The 13,086-nt window shown below is 41.5% G+C and overlaps 5 protein-coding genes across 5 annotated transcripts; 2 read left to right on the forward strand and 3 right to left on the reverse strand.

Annotated features, from left to right (window-relative positions):
* Positions 1-999: 999 nt before the first annotated feature.
* Cpr78Cc (Cuticular protein 78Cc) lies at positions 1,000-2,255 on the reverse strand. Its single transcript, XM_020960376.2, has 2 exons — positions 1,585-2,255; positions 1,000-1,522 (listed from the first exon to the last, which is right to left on the reverse strand). Exons 1-2 carry the CDS (start codon positions 1,669-1,671, stop codon positions 1,175-1,177), a joined length of 435 nt encoding a protein of 144 aa, XP_020816035.2. The 5' UTR covers positions 1,672-2,255; the 3' UTR covers positions 1,000-1,174.
* A 2,239-nt stretch (positions 2,256-4,494) lies between these two features.
* Positions 4,495-4,996, forward strand: Edg78E (Ecdysone-dependent gene 78E). Its single transcript, XM_020960715.2, has one exon. It carries the CDS (start codon positions 4,495-4,497, stop codon positions 4,882-4,884), a length of 390 nt encoding a protein of 129 aa, XP_020816374.2. The 3' UTR covers positions 4,885-4,996.
* Positions 4,997-5,234: 238 nt separating this feature from the next.
* On the reverse strand, positions 5,235-6,523 carry LOC110190256 (uncharacterized). Its single transcript, XM_020960619.2, has 3 exons — positions 6,256-6,523; positions 5,478-6,070; positions 5,235-5,412 (listed from the first exon to the last, which is right to left on the reverse strand). The coding sequence occupies exons 1-3, from the start codon at positions 6,431-6,433 to the stop codon at positions 5,281-5,283; spliced, it is 903 nt and encodes a 300-aa protein (XP_020816278.2). The 5' UTR covers positions 6,434-6,523; the 3' UTR covers positions 5,235-5,280.
* A 665-nt stretch (positions 6,524-7,188) lies between these two features.
* On the reverse strand, positions 7,189-8,611 carry Cpr78Cb (Cuticular protein 78Cb). Its single transcript, XM_020960375.2, has 2 exons — positions 8,384-8,611; positions 7,189-8,291 (listed from the first exon to the last, which is right to left on the reverse strand). The coding sequence occupies exons 1-2, from the start codon at positions 8,393-8,395 to the stop codon at positions 7,878-7,880; spliced, it is 426 nt and encodes a 141-aa protein (XP_020816034.1). The 5' UTR covers positions 8,396-8,611; the 3' UTR covers positions 7,189-7,877.
* Positions 8,612-11,114: 2,503 nt separating this feature from the next.
* On the forward strand, positions 11,115-12,044 carry Cpr78Ca (Cuticular protein 78Ca). Its single transcript, XM_020960374.2, has 2 exons — positions 11,115-11,301; positions 11,366-12,044. Exons 1-2 carry the CDS (start codon positions 11,284-11,286, stop codon positions 11,729-11,731), a joined length of 384 nt encoding a protein of 127 aa, XP_020816033.2. The 5' UTR covers positions 11,115-11,283; the 3' UTR covers positions 11,732-12,044.
* Positions 12,045-13,086: the final 1,042 nt, after the last annotated feature.

A 13,086-nucleotide genomic window follows, 5' to 3' on the forward strand; every position in this document is an offset into this window, starting at 1 on the left:
ATCTCTAAATATCTATAATTAACTGATTAAAATCACGGTTTTTTTTAATATATTTTATGCTCTTGCATTTAATTTGAATTTTTTTTTTAGTTCACAAAAGCACTCAAAATGTTGATAATTGGGTTAGCAAATAATCGACTTTATCACCCATAGACCCCATAAGATATCTTAAAGTTCAATGGAATAAAGTTCGACTGTAAAACAGTTGTACTTTTCGGCAAAAAACATTTGTTTTACAGCCGCCGGCAGCGGCAGCTGACCTACATCTTGACCAAGTAGAATCCCATGCAGCGAAAGTGTTAATAACCCGCAAACCAGTTTTCCCAAATCCCAGCCGGCGCGGCGGCTGTTGCATCATTTTCTAGACGCTTTCTTGGCAACAGCGTCGGCCATGGAGGTCACCCTCAGCTGTTGGATTTACATGGAAATGGTGCTTTAAACTATATACATATATGTTTTTAAAAATAACTGATCTGAGGCAACGTGGAAAAAGAAGCCAAGTAAGTTGATGGCCCTGTGGCCTCCACATTTGTGTGTGCATACATGGTTCGCTTCATCTTCTTCTCTTTTGCCTCGGTCAGTTCCTGAGTCTGGTTTGCAGAATGATAAACGATCTTGGACAGCCTCTTAATTTGTCTTAAATTGGTTACCAATTTAATATGCGAGAAGTATTGATTTAATTTAGAAAAAACACACCTTTAACGATATGGCTTTAGTTCCTGAATGAGATATAGCTTTAATGAATGAATCAAAACTAGAAGCATGTTTTTTGACACATCAACTTTTGTAAAATTTACCTCTGACTTCATATTAAAATAAAGCTCTAGTTAAGAGATCCTACATATGTGTGACACGTTAAAATAAACAATAATATATTAAAATATAAGACAATTTATATGCAATTTGGGACTGCAAATTATGAATTCGAATGAGGCGGCTAAACTTTCAAGTTTTTTGTTTATCTAGTACACCGATTTCCATAATGAAGACAACATTAGCTCGGTTCATATGATCAGCATGGCTGTGGATATATTTGATGGAATTTTACAAAGTATTTTTTTTACTTTTTTTGTAGTGGATTTATGTACAGACTTGTTACAACTAGATATAACTCATTTTTAGCCACAAGAGCACTGACTAGGCCTTAAATGGGGTATGGGTATCCAATTTGGGCTTACTGCTGCGGGGGATGAGCGGCGATGTACTCCAGGGCGCGGAGGATGGCCTCCGGAATTGGGGGAGGAGTGGGCAGATGAGCGCCCTGCGGCTGGAAGCCGTTCTCGTCGGCGACATAGGTGAGCGAGATCGGGATGCCTTCGGGTGACACGTAGTTCGTGCTGCCACTTACACCATTTGCATTTCCAGCCTCCTGGGCCTGGATGCCGTTGCTCGTCTCAAAGGCGAAATTGTAGTTGCCCTCACTGTCGGCCGGGTTAGAATCCTCGCGGGTGGTCACGGCATCTTTGTTGATGTTATCCGCATAGACGGTGGCCAGCATCAGGGCGGCGAACAGGCAGAGCGTCTGAAATGGGCACTCAATCATGACCTGGATCCTTCCGAGCGCCAAAGGCGCATCATACTCACAAGCTTGAACATCTTGCTGATTTCTGGGGTTGTATAATCCACACTGGTTGGGTGATCTTCGGAGGCGGTAGCTTTTATAGCCAGCATCCAATCTCCGGCGGCGCTGCCAGCGCCTGCGCCAACGTTGGCGTTGGCGTCTCCATAGCCGCCGCCATCGCTGACGTCTCTAATCTGGCTCTGAACTCCAAACCAAATATCAAACTTAATATGTTTGTGTGTTTTTTTATTTTTTTTTTCGGCAAGAGCAGCATACCGATCGAATTAAATAAAATTCAGCGCATATGCAGTAAAAATTAAAACTAGAAAGGGGGTCTAGAAGTAGGGACAGGAACTTGGAAATACCCTTGCCGAATTTTCCAGATGATATGATGTATTAATGATGGATTCGAATCCGAAAGCAAAGTCTAGTTTTGGGGATTACCTTTGCCAGATAATACATTATAATAATGAAGTATTTCCAAGAATATGTTTTTTTTAACTAGAATATTAATATTTCAATATATGAATTTACAAATTAGACAGTTACATTTATTGTGTTTTAAATACTACAAAGAATTCATCATTGTTTTCTATTTTTAAGATCAATTGTCCTACAAACTACCGTTATATCATGTAAGGAATCTTAGTTAAAAGAAGTTATCTTTCAGTAGTGCAATACATAAAACAATTAGTAATCAATATTTTAAACCTTTTTTATTCGAAATATTGTTTTTTACAAATTGGGAGAAAGTGATAGTAATAATGATAGAGCATTTTGTCAACTCAAAGTTAAAGTTAAGATAACCTTATGAAGGGTATAATGGAGCGCTTGAACCCATTTCGAATGACTGGCGCTGATGGATCCACATCTGCCACATTGGTAGCGGTAATCACCGAGCCGACTTTGCACTTAATGGCTTATAGCTTCGGTTAGCTTTTTGGGGTTTTGGGTGTTTGGGTTTTCTCGATGGTGGTAATGGCACATGTGACATTCAAGGGGTTACTTCGGAGACGGGCCTGGATTTGGAAGGGGCCAGCCACTCGTGCCGAATAAATTTAAATCAGTCCAATTTATCATCCGTTTTCAATTTCGATTTCGGTTTCATTTGGTCGCTTGGCTGGGGATGAGCGCGCAGGCGGAGAACCTGTTTGCTCATCAAGGAATTCTTGATTCCCCCTCAAAGATCTCAGCGAGTTCACCGCATTAGCATACAAATTTGTTTGCCAGTAATAAATTACAGGTCGCTAGGCCTAAACGCACTTAGCACTCCAGCTAATAAAATGCCCATCAATCGCCGCCCCACCTGATCTGGCAAACTAGTTCAGCCCGCCAAAAGTCTATCTCTATCTCCGCCATCCGATCCGATCCAATCCCTAACCACATTCTATGACGTCTCTGATAGATGACAACCACATTTCTAAAATTTAAATTTAAAAAATAAGCAAAAAATAAAAGAGGAGTTGAACTCAACAGATTATTTCGGCATCTGCCTACGATTGTAGTATCTCTGTAGATGCATTCCCGAAATAACACGTCCAATTATTCAGATATTCTATAACGGTGTGCGAACCACTTTTTAATTAATATTTGCATATGGTTTTATTTGTTTTTAAACATGCAAATACCCGTTGAAATCAGACCGATCTTGTTTCCATGTACGGCTGCAGCTTGGCCTGCATGGACCGTAGACTAAACATAAGTTGTACTGAAGGTTTCCGGATAGAATGCATCCACCCGATAGATCACTCCTAAACTATATCCATCGGCCAGGATAAATACAAAATATTCTTAACAAGAAAGCAGTGAGGCAGCAAGGAAATAAAGAGGCATCCTATGAGGAAAAACCTTATATCCTACCTTCTTCGGCACTTTACCTGTGTCGAAATTAAAGTATACACAAAGTCTGGAAAAGAACAGTCAAAGAACAATAATATAAATAAAGCCTACTGGCCAAGGTGTCAACCAGATTTAATTGCTAGCCGGAGCAAGTCAAGAATTTGGGGCTTAACAAACACTTCCTTGTTGACCAAAATGATTCTCGACTATTAACACCGATTTCGGAAGATGTTTGCTACGCTAATTTTGCAACAAAATAGCTAAATATATAAATTTGTTCAATCTTATCGCTTGGTCCATGACAATTAATCAATTCGCCGGACATCAAAGTAAACAATTAATTAAAGTCATAAATGTAGGGTATCAGAAGATCACACATTGCACTCGTTTCTCGGACGATCATCGGCGGCGCTCCGGGTGACATGCTGCCAGGTGAACTGACCTTGCCCATCTCGATCTTCATCGAGATGATTTCAACAACCTTCCAGGGGCAGTGTGCACCTGTCAGCTCCAATCCACACTCCACACTCTACACTCCATGGAAGCCCCATCGAGCCCAGGGCGCATCTCCAATTGAAAGTTGTAACAAGAAATCTCACGGGGAATTTCCAGCGGTTTGTGAATGAGCCGAATCCAAAGCCAAAGGTAAAGCTGAAGGCGAGACGGCATTAAAGATCAATTTTTATTTGTACGCAATTTAGCATTTACTTTTAGTGGAATCCGAAACTGAAACCGAATTAAAGCATACAATATAAATTGTTGGCAAATGACTCAGCCATAGTTCGGCTAAGCATTGTTGGTTATTGTTCCCCATTATTGGCGGTATGATAATACAAGTTTTTGGCAATTATTGCCGCCCGAAGTGCGGGGTCCTCGGGTTCCGAAAACCCGTTCGAGTGCCGCCTGTAACTGAAGCCACAAGGGTCTCTCTCGGTCTCATCCATATAAAAGACGCACTTCAGCTGATCGAATTAAACAGTTGCACTGCAAGCAGCGCCATCACAGCACCACCATCTTCTCAATCAAAACTCTCCAACGCAACCCAACTGCCATGATGTACAAATATGTAAGTATTGCAGCTGAGATGTCACCGGATGTCTTCTGACCATCGTCTCTCTCTATCAAAGCTGTTCTGCCTGGCTCTGATCGGCTGCGCCTGCGCCGACAATATCAACAAGGACGCCCAGATCCGAAGCTTCCAGAACGAGGCCAGCGACGCGGAGGGAAATTACCAGTACGCCTATGAGACCAGCAATGGCATCCAGTTCCAGGAGGCAGGTAATGCCAATGGGGCGCGCGGTGCCCTTGCCTATGTGTCGCCCGAAGGAGAACACATCTCGCTGAGTTATACCGCCGACGAGTCTGGCTTCCACCCGGTGGGAGATCACCTTCCCACACCGCCTCCAGTGCCAGCCTACGTTCTGCGCGCCCTGGAGTACATTCGCACCCATCCTCCATCGCCCGCACAGAAGGATCAACAGTAAACGGGAGTAGCAGCACCACCATCACCACAAATCCTTAACCAGTCATTGTTATTTAGAGATCTACATCGCACTAGGAGTTATCGTTAATAAAGAGCGAGATGCAGTAAAAGAAGTTTATAAGTGCATATAATATTGGAGGAATTGGCTCAAATCGTAGATAGATCCTATCAGTTGGAAGGCCAGCATTAAAATTATTTGCCATGGTGGTTACGTTTAATCAAAATGAACCAGTTTTAAGCTTGTATAGATTCCTTTCTCACAGAATAGGGTCATTTAATGAGAGTCAAGGAAAACAAAAATAAGCCACTGCCAAAAGAGCACTGTCCAAATACTGTACCCCATTAAATTGGTTAGAGGTTATATTAATTATATTTAATGTTACATCAATATTGTTAATTACTGTATGCCAAAAAGTTCCTTAAGCTCCGACACTTTAACTGAATCCGCTTGCTTGAATTTCCATAATTTTACGAAAGCACACATCAAAGGTCTGGGATTTTTTATGAACGGAATGCAACCCTTCATAACCTAAAAAATATAGACACATAAATAAATAGGATAAATAATATTTATGAGTATTCAAGTAATCTCACCTCGAGTAGGATCTCGTCAAAGTTGCCATATTTTGAGCACAAAAATGCATTCGTTGTTATGTTATGCATTTTTTCGACTGTTAAAGATTCATCCAAATGGAACTGTAGCAACAATATATTAATCTCGTTTACCATTTTTGAAATATTCGTTGACATTGCTTTAAAAATCGATTTTTCAGTAAGGTGAAAGAATTCAAACAATAAATGGTAACTTGGAGATTCTTGTGAGAAAGTAAAACTTATATTAAAGTTATACAAAATTGAAGGCGCTTCCTGCGCTTCGTTTTCCTTGACAACGATTCTTAAATATTGCTTTCCTTCCAACTCAAAATACTCAGGTGTGAGGTAGTTGTATCTCTTGCCACTTTTACAATCGACCTTGCCCAGTTTTTCGATAGATTGTTTCATATCCAAGTAAAACAATTTGGTTAGCTTTATGCCATTGACATATCCATTCTCGACTGCTGCATGGTTAGCCGACGATTTAAGCTTAAATTGATGGGGCTTAACTAGCTCAGGCTCTATCTTAAATGGCATATTGATGCAAAGAAAGGGTATCCATATTTTGTAAATATCCTTTAAAAGGTAAGTGCCTGTAAAATAGTATGTTAAGTATGTTTAATAAATGCAAAATTTGAGAATGCTTTAAATTTAAAATACATAAATGTTTGTTACTCAAGTGAGAACCAGAGTTTAAAAATCAACTTTTAAACGTCTTTTAGCAACTGAAGTTGTGCTTACAATTGTAATATGCTTTTCCAAAAGAATTGCGACTTACACGTGTTTTCCCAGTCACTCACTGTTTCCTTAAAAATGGAATCCATATTAATTAGTTCCTGGTTGATCTTCTCGGATATTTCAACTGCGTCCTGAACATATTGTTTATGCTCAGGCTTTGGGGGTGTGGCTAGACCCCCTGAAAGAATTTTCAGCGCTTCGTTCAATTTAAGCGACATTTGTCCTCCTGATTTTTTACGCGTGAATCCCAAAAATGAACTTTCGAGATGGACTTCTAAATGTCTATCGAAGTGTCATTACAATATCGATAGCAAAGCTTTAAAATGCTGGGAACGACGAAAATGGAACGACCCAAAACAGTAGCAGTACTGGCAGCAATCTTTATTTGCTGATATTTTTGGAAATCTGACATTATATATATATTTCTATTTATTAATTTTTCTTATGTATATTTATGAGTAATATTTATACCAATCGGCTAATGAACCCTAAGGGAGTAGCTGATAAATAAAGTTGCAATCAACCATGTGGGTGAAAATCGCAGGAATATGCTTTAATTTAAAGCTAAACATATTTACCCAACGAAAGGACAAAATATAAATTTACTTTCAAATCCAAAATAGTTATTTATATGATCTCTTGTCATACATAGTTCAGTAAACCCAAGTTTATATTGTCTATTCACATTTAAATTAGACCATTAAGGAAGAAAAACATCAATAGAAATACCGGTAATTTATTAGTCGGGAATTCGTGGCTATTTTCTGCCAAGTTTTCAGCCATTATACGGGCATTCAGCTAAATGTATTAAGTTGTTCGAGATATGACCAACAGTGAGTCTCAATCGATTAATACGTTAATTAATGAAGTGGGTCACTTTGTCTTTTGTTAGCTGTCTGAAAAAATAAAAGAAACACATGTTTAACAAACCATGTATACTTTTAGGCTACCGAAGAAGAAAAACACGAAATGGTTGAACAAATGTTTTAGCAAATTTGCATGGTTTAATTGGTGGTTCGCTTAAAAAATATGTGTGAGTCGCATTTAAAGTCGAGCCAGCCGAACTTTTTCTTTTCGAAACTTTGCAAATGCTCCCCGGCGCTTTTGTTTGGGAGATAGAAATTTCCGTATATATTATTAAGTCATCGAATCGCGGATCATTTCCATCCAGTTTTCAATCGATTTCAAATTTCCATATCTGAGAATAGACGTAAATATTAATCAGACGACAGGCAGAGACGGAGACAAATAAAGCTGTTTGCAGTTAATGGGATAACAAGATAGAATTCGTTGGGGTCAATCGCGCGGAGTCTGTGTTTGGGCGTGCCTTTGTTTGCTCTCTATGGTCGCAGAAACCATAAATTCACGCCACGGAAGAATCTACGGATGGATGGATGAGTTGATTTATGGCCGAGGCAGAACAGCCACCGCCTCAAGGTCCAGAGCCTTCCAAGAATAATGGGTAAAGACATTTGCGCAGTTTTTGGAGCTTACAACAACTAGCAACGATCTTGGCTTAAGATTAGCTTAGATTGGGGGGTAATGTCTTAGTTAGTTGGCGATTAGTACGTGCTATGGGTATGGTCAGCCTTCTTCTTGGACACTTGCATCCAATTCGATGAGGATATGTGGACTGAAGTCGCTCTCGCGCCGCCAGGAACTTCAGAACACGTGCGGCTTCAGCTTGCCGTCTTCCGTGTGGGTGCGAATGTACTCCAAGGATCGCAGGATATAGTCTGGCGTGGGCGGGGGTTGCGGCAGATGGCGGCCAACCACATGGAAGCCCAGCTCGTCGGCGATGTAACGCGTCTCGATGGGCACGCCCTCGGGCGAGGTGTAGCTGTAGATGCCAATCGTCTCCAGGGCATTTCCCGCCGCCTGGACATCGATGCCGTTGCTCGTCTTGAAGGCGTATTTAAACACACCCTCGTCGTCTAATGGTGACACCCGGAAGTCCGTGATCTGGGCATCGTGCTCGTCGGCTCCAACCAATCTACGGATGCGGCGAATCCTCACCAGGCGGGCGTCCAATTCCACCACCGTGATCAGGGCCAAGACCACCAGCCATCCCACAAGCTGAAACCCAAAAAGAGGTCTTATCAGCCACCGAAATCACAGAGCTATCAGATCGGGAACACAGATGTAGACTCATGGCCAAAAATGCTTACAAAATATCGCATATTTCTCTCGGATTTAAATTTCCTCTATTTTAATTTTGCACACACAATAATGACACCACACACACTCGGCGGAGGGCGTTGGGAAACAAATTTGATTTACGTTTATCTACGAATATACGTATATTCCCCAAATCGATACCGATACCGACTTGTAAAAAGGTTCGATCCGCTGCGGAGCGACGTCTGCGAGGTTCAAAGTTAGCCACCGGACTGCCAATCCGGCCAGTTGCTGTTTTCAGATTTATACGAGGAAAACATCGCGGGGCAAAAGCGTAAGCGTCGAAAATCTAATAAGCATAACCAAATGCCAATATCGCGCTGGCTTCATCTTTTGTGTTTGGCCACCGAAAAGGGGCTCTGCTCTGAGGCGATGCTATATGATATCTACCCAGCAGGCCCTGCCCAGTGGATGGATTCTAGATATCGACGCCAGGTCACGTCGGTTAAGAGATTCATTTCCGTTTATCCGGTGCCCCATGTTTGCCTATTCATATTTTTTATGACACCATACGTCAGAAGCTAATGAAAAAGATACCATAAAGTGCTAAGTAGCTCGAGTTCTTCAAGATCCGCTGCTAATTTCGTTTTGAATTTATGATGGCAATAGGTTCCGATTCCGATTTGTATGTGTTTATGGTCAGTCTGCAGCGGAAGGCAATAAACTCGGATAGATTGGATGGAATTAAAAATACAAGTTTGTGTCGCCGTTTGCTTATTGCATTTCACCAAGTTTGTTGCTTATTTTGTCACAAATTAATCACAGAACTTGTTTAGCTCATTAAAATGGAAATGGATTAATTTTTAGTGTGTAGCCGCTAAGTAAAAGTGTGTATATACACTTAACTACAAGTAACATTCGATGATGATAGAACCCATGTACAATGTACCACCTGGGGTCCAGTCCCAACACGGAAGCATTCGGCTCCCGCCCAGCGTGTTCTGAGTGGCAGCCACATAAAAAATTATTATTATAACTTTTTAAAGCCTTTTCATGTCGTGAAGCGAATGCAAATTATGACCATAAAAATCACAGCGAATGCGATAAAATCATAGAAAATAGGCCATCAAAATTATAAGAAGCTGCTAGTTGGCTCTCTAGCTAGGAATTTGGATTAACAGAAGTATATTTAACGATCTTTGACTTGTTAATCAGGCTGAACGGAAACAGTTCCGTGTGTGTCGCTGTTCTACAGCTTTACAGGTTCCAAGAAAGACTGATTCTGGCTCGCAGCCGATTGAGCCGCATCGAGTTCGTTGCCTCAGTCTTTTGTTTCTGCTCCATTTGAGTGGGGGCTGCAGAGGCATACATTATGTTTATGGTAATTCCGTAGGAACACCAAACATAAGCAGCAGTTGTTTATGCCCAAATAACCATATGCCTTAATTAATGTTCTCAACAGCAAAGTGTCAGAAGCGCCCCCGGGGGGAGCCGAGGAGGATGACTCGGTTTCGGTGAGCAGCAACTATCTCTAATAGTTCACACACGCATCGCGGCCAGAGAAGATGATCATCGTCGGCTGGCAGAAGGAGAACTGGATAAGGCAGTTGTTGGCTTTCAGTTTGGTCTCCGGTTTTCTAGTTTTTCGTGTTTGCGCGTTTCGCAAGCGATTCTAAGGCTAAACTATTTGGCGTCGATTTCTGTTACTTAATTAATGTTGTCCGCGAAAAGATCTCGTCGACTCGTTTGACTTGAAGATTTATGTCTGAAAATTAGCCAAAGATTATTTTCGCTTCATGCTTTCATCTCCGACGAGTGCCCCCTTTGCTATGTAAATCTCAGGGCACACAGAGGTGGCGTTGTTTCTTAATTAACAAATAGTTAGAGAGGTAAACAAACACAAAGCAAATGGCATTAGGCTGCAGACAACTCTTATGGGTTCTGATTGATGGACTGATTGACGGTCCGGCGTCGACTTGTAAGGCCCCCGGGCTATGCAAATCAACTCGTGCAAGGTCTAGGTCTGCATAGCTCCACATTCCGCACATTGGTTCAAAGCGGTCTGAAAAATGCAAGACCCTTTTTTCCCCACAAGCAGAACAGATATTATTCGACTCACTTCGAAAGCCGAATCTTTAAACATTTAGCATTTCCAGTTTTGCCTTAAATCGCAAAAACCTAATGGTATAATCAAAATTGACTTATTATATGCATATTTAGCACGCCTCATTAAATCAAATTAATTTATTTGATATTGACTTTTTAGTTAAGGCTCAAGTTCAACCATGACCTTTTACAGCAGCCGAAAATAGAATTTCATTATAATAAATTAATGGCTAAATGCAACAATTTGTCAGTCACGGCGGAATCTCCGAAAGCCGAAATCGAACGCCTGTGAATCATGAACATGAACCACTGTGCATAGCTCTCGATTTCATTTGGGTCTGCTATGCAGGCACACCTACAAATGGACCCCGAAAAATCAAAAATCCGATACCAAAACAACTTCATTGTCAGGCGATAATAGCTGGGCATTAGCACAAAATCAATATAAATCAATTCCCGGGCTCTTCGAACTTGTCTTGTTTTGGACCAGAGCGATGGTGATATTTAGATGCTGACGCTTGCATTGATCCCGGTGACTATGTGGTGGAGCAGCAGCTTCGCTTCCTCGTCTGGGTTTCCGAGAACTGTTCCCAGAGAGCTCAGAATTTAGCACGACCTTCCCCTCTTGAAGTCAAAAGCTTCCTCCTTTCGGACCAACCCAAATGTATTTTGGCCAGTTTCAAATGAACTTCCAAGCGCAGCAGATCGCGTCGCAGTTGCCGCTTGATTATAACGGATTTAGCTCGGATACTGATTTCGATTCAGGTTCGCTTTCGGTTTCAGGTTCAAGATTCTCCAACGGACCGTAAAAACAAACATTTGGAATAATTTTAATTACGAGAAGATGATGTCGTTCGGCAAGGTTTGTGCGTTGTCTTGTTGTGTGTTTCTGCCTCCATTAATCCATCCCCGAACCGCCCGAGCAGCTTGTGGTATTCCTGGCCCTTTCCCACCTGCATCACAGCCTGGCCGGCGCTCCCGCTCCCGCATCCGCGGCCAGAACCATCTACTACCACAATAACCCGCCCGGTCCGGCTGGCCACTACAGCTTCGAGTTTCAGACCACGAATGGGATTACTACGAAGGGGGCTGGAAACGAGAATGGAGCCGTGGGTGTGGTTCAGTATGTGTCCATTGAGGGCATTCCGGTTACCTTCTCGTACGTGGCCGATGCCAATGGCTACCAGCCCACCGGTGACCAGATCCCGGCCATTCCGACGCACGTAATCCGCCAGTTGGAGTATATCGCCTCGCATCCGCCGGTGGACGAGCGCAGATCCCGACTCTGGTAGGAGAGGGCATCTCGCATAAAAACAACAATTATATTTCGACGCGTAAATATCCATCGATTACAGTTGGGGAATATTTAAAATTCGTATTTATGTTTATCGTTTCCCCATGCAAATGGAACCAGCGAAACGCCAGCAACAAAATCATGCCAAAATATATAGCAAGCCAATAAATATTCTAGAAATATAAATAAAGTACTAGGTTTAATTGAGCAGTATTCTGGACGTCCGGAATGTTTATTTATAGGAAGGAAGTTCGTACAATAAATAACAATTAAAAGTAGCAAAAACAAATATACGGAAACTGGAAAAGTAATATAAGAGACAAGTTGGAATTATTTAATTAATGTTTTCAAGGTAAACTTAAAATGGAATATGTGGGGAAGCGCAGAAGATAGCCAAGAGCTGGGACTGAAAGAACTCAATATTTCTCAAGAACTTTAAGTAATGCCTAATTTATATTTACTTCATTACGAAATAGTATTAATAGCTTACTAAAAACCCCTATATATTTTATATATTCTTTTTTTGCACAGTGTAGAAACCGAGAAGATTGCTAAAGAAATATTTTAAGAATTCTCTGCAAAATAATCTAAGATTTATGGACTGCATAACTAGTCGAAATCATGTTTTCTATGCAAATGATCCGCCAAATGTCAGCTTTCATCAGCAGCTCACTTTTGGCCTGCCTTCGTTTTGTTTAAGAAAATGTCATGCTATTCCACAGCGAACTCCAATCTGAGCGGTGCAACCTTGTCTTTAAGAACGGCTTTCGCTTTCCGAGCAATAATCCACGAGAAGATTGCCCGCCTGTCGCCGATTCGATTCATTTGCATTTGGTCGCCTAATTAAGGCCGTTGCATAATATTGACCGCGTCGGAATCTCCGCCAAGAGCGACTTTATGTAACCAGACTAATAAACCAAATTGAGTTGACACCGTTTAATGTCACCGAAACAAGTTGCTGATTGATGCTCGCCTCAAATTAATCCCCCCAATTTGGTTCCGGCCTTGGGAAGCCTCTATCTACATTCATAGATATATTCATATATAACCAAGCGATTAGTTCGAGTTCACACCATGTAAATGAACTGCTACCGCTGCACCCGATCCGCCAGTAAGTTGGCAGAATATTCCCCATTCCCGCATGCTTAGCATAAATATGAATTATTCATATCGAGGTTCGATTATCTGATCTGGCGCTCTCAACAGCGTCTTTAAACTCTTAAGTGTTTGATGAATGGGCAGCAATCGGTAGGCGAAGGTAGCAATTTGTCTCCATCTTCGTGAGAGATTCCCAGATCCCCGAAACTATCAAAGAAACATTAGTGGTTCGTTCTATCTGATCATGTTCAGTCC

The sequence above is a fragment of the Drosophila serrata genome, unplaced genomic scaffold (assembly GCF_035046125.1).
Source record: "Drosophila serrata isolate PLE 108 unplaced genomic scaffold, ASM3504612v1 contig_272, whole genome shotgun sequence".
Lineage (NCBI taxonomy): Eukaryota > Metazoa > Arthropoda > Insecta > Diptera > Drosophilidae > Drosophila > Drosophila serrata.

What these genes read in the sequence shown, in the direction of transcription:
- Edg78E (XM_020960715.2), top strand. Translation starts at nt 4,495, where the DNA reads ATGTCTTCTGACCATCGTCTCTCTCTATCAAAGCTGTTCTGCCTGGCT.
- LOC110190256 (XM_020960619.2), bottom strand. Translation starts at nt 6,433, where the DNA reads ATGTCGCTTAAATTGAACGAAGCGCTGAAAATTCTTTCAGGGGGTCTA. An exon ending in GAGTGACTGGGAAAACACGT is followed by an intron (nt 6,071 to 6,255) that starts GTAAGTCGCAAT and finishes ACTATTTTACAG; the next exon opens with GCACTTACCTTTTAAAGGAT. An exon ending in TTGACGAGATCCTACTCGAG is followed by an intron (nt 5,413 to 5,477) that starts GTGAGATTACTT and finishes TATATTTTTTAG; the next exon opens with GTTATGAAGGGTTGCATTCC.
- Cpr78Cc (XM_020960376.2), bottom strand. Translation starts at nt 1,671, where the DNA reads ATGCTGGCTATAAAAGCTACCGCCTCCGAAGATCACCCAACCAGTGTG. An exon ending in TCAGCAAGATGTTCAAGCTT is followed by an intron (nt 1,523 to 1,584) that starts GTGAGTATGATG and finishes TGCCCATTTCAG; the next exon opens with ACGCTCTGCCTGTTCGCCGC.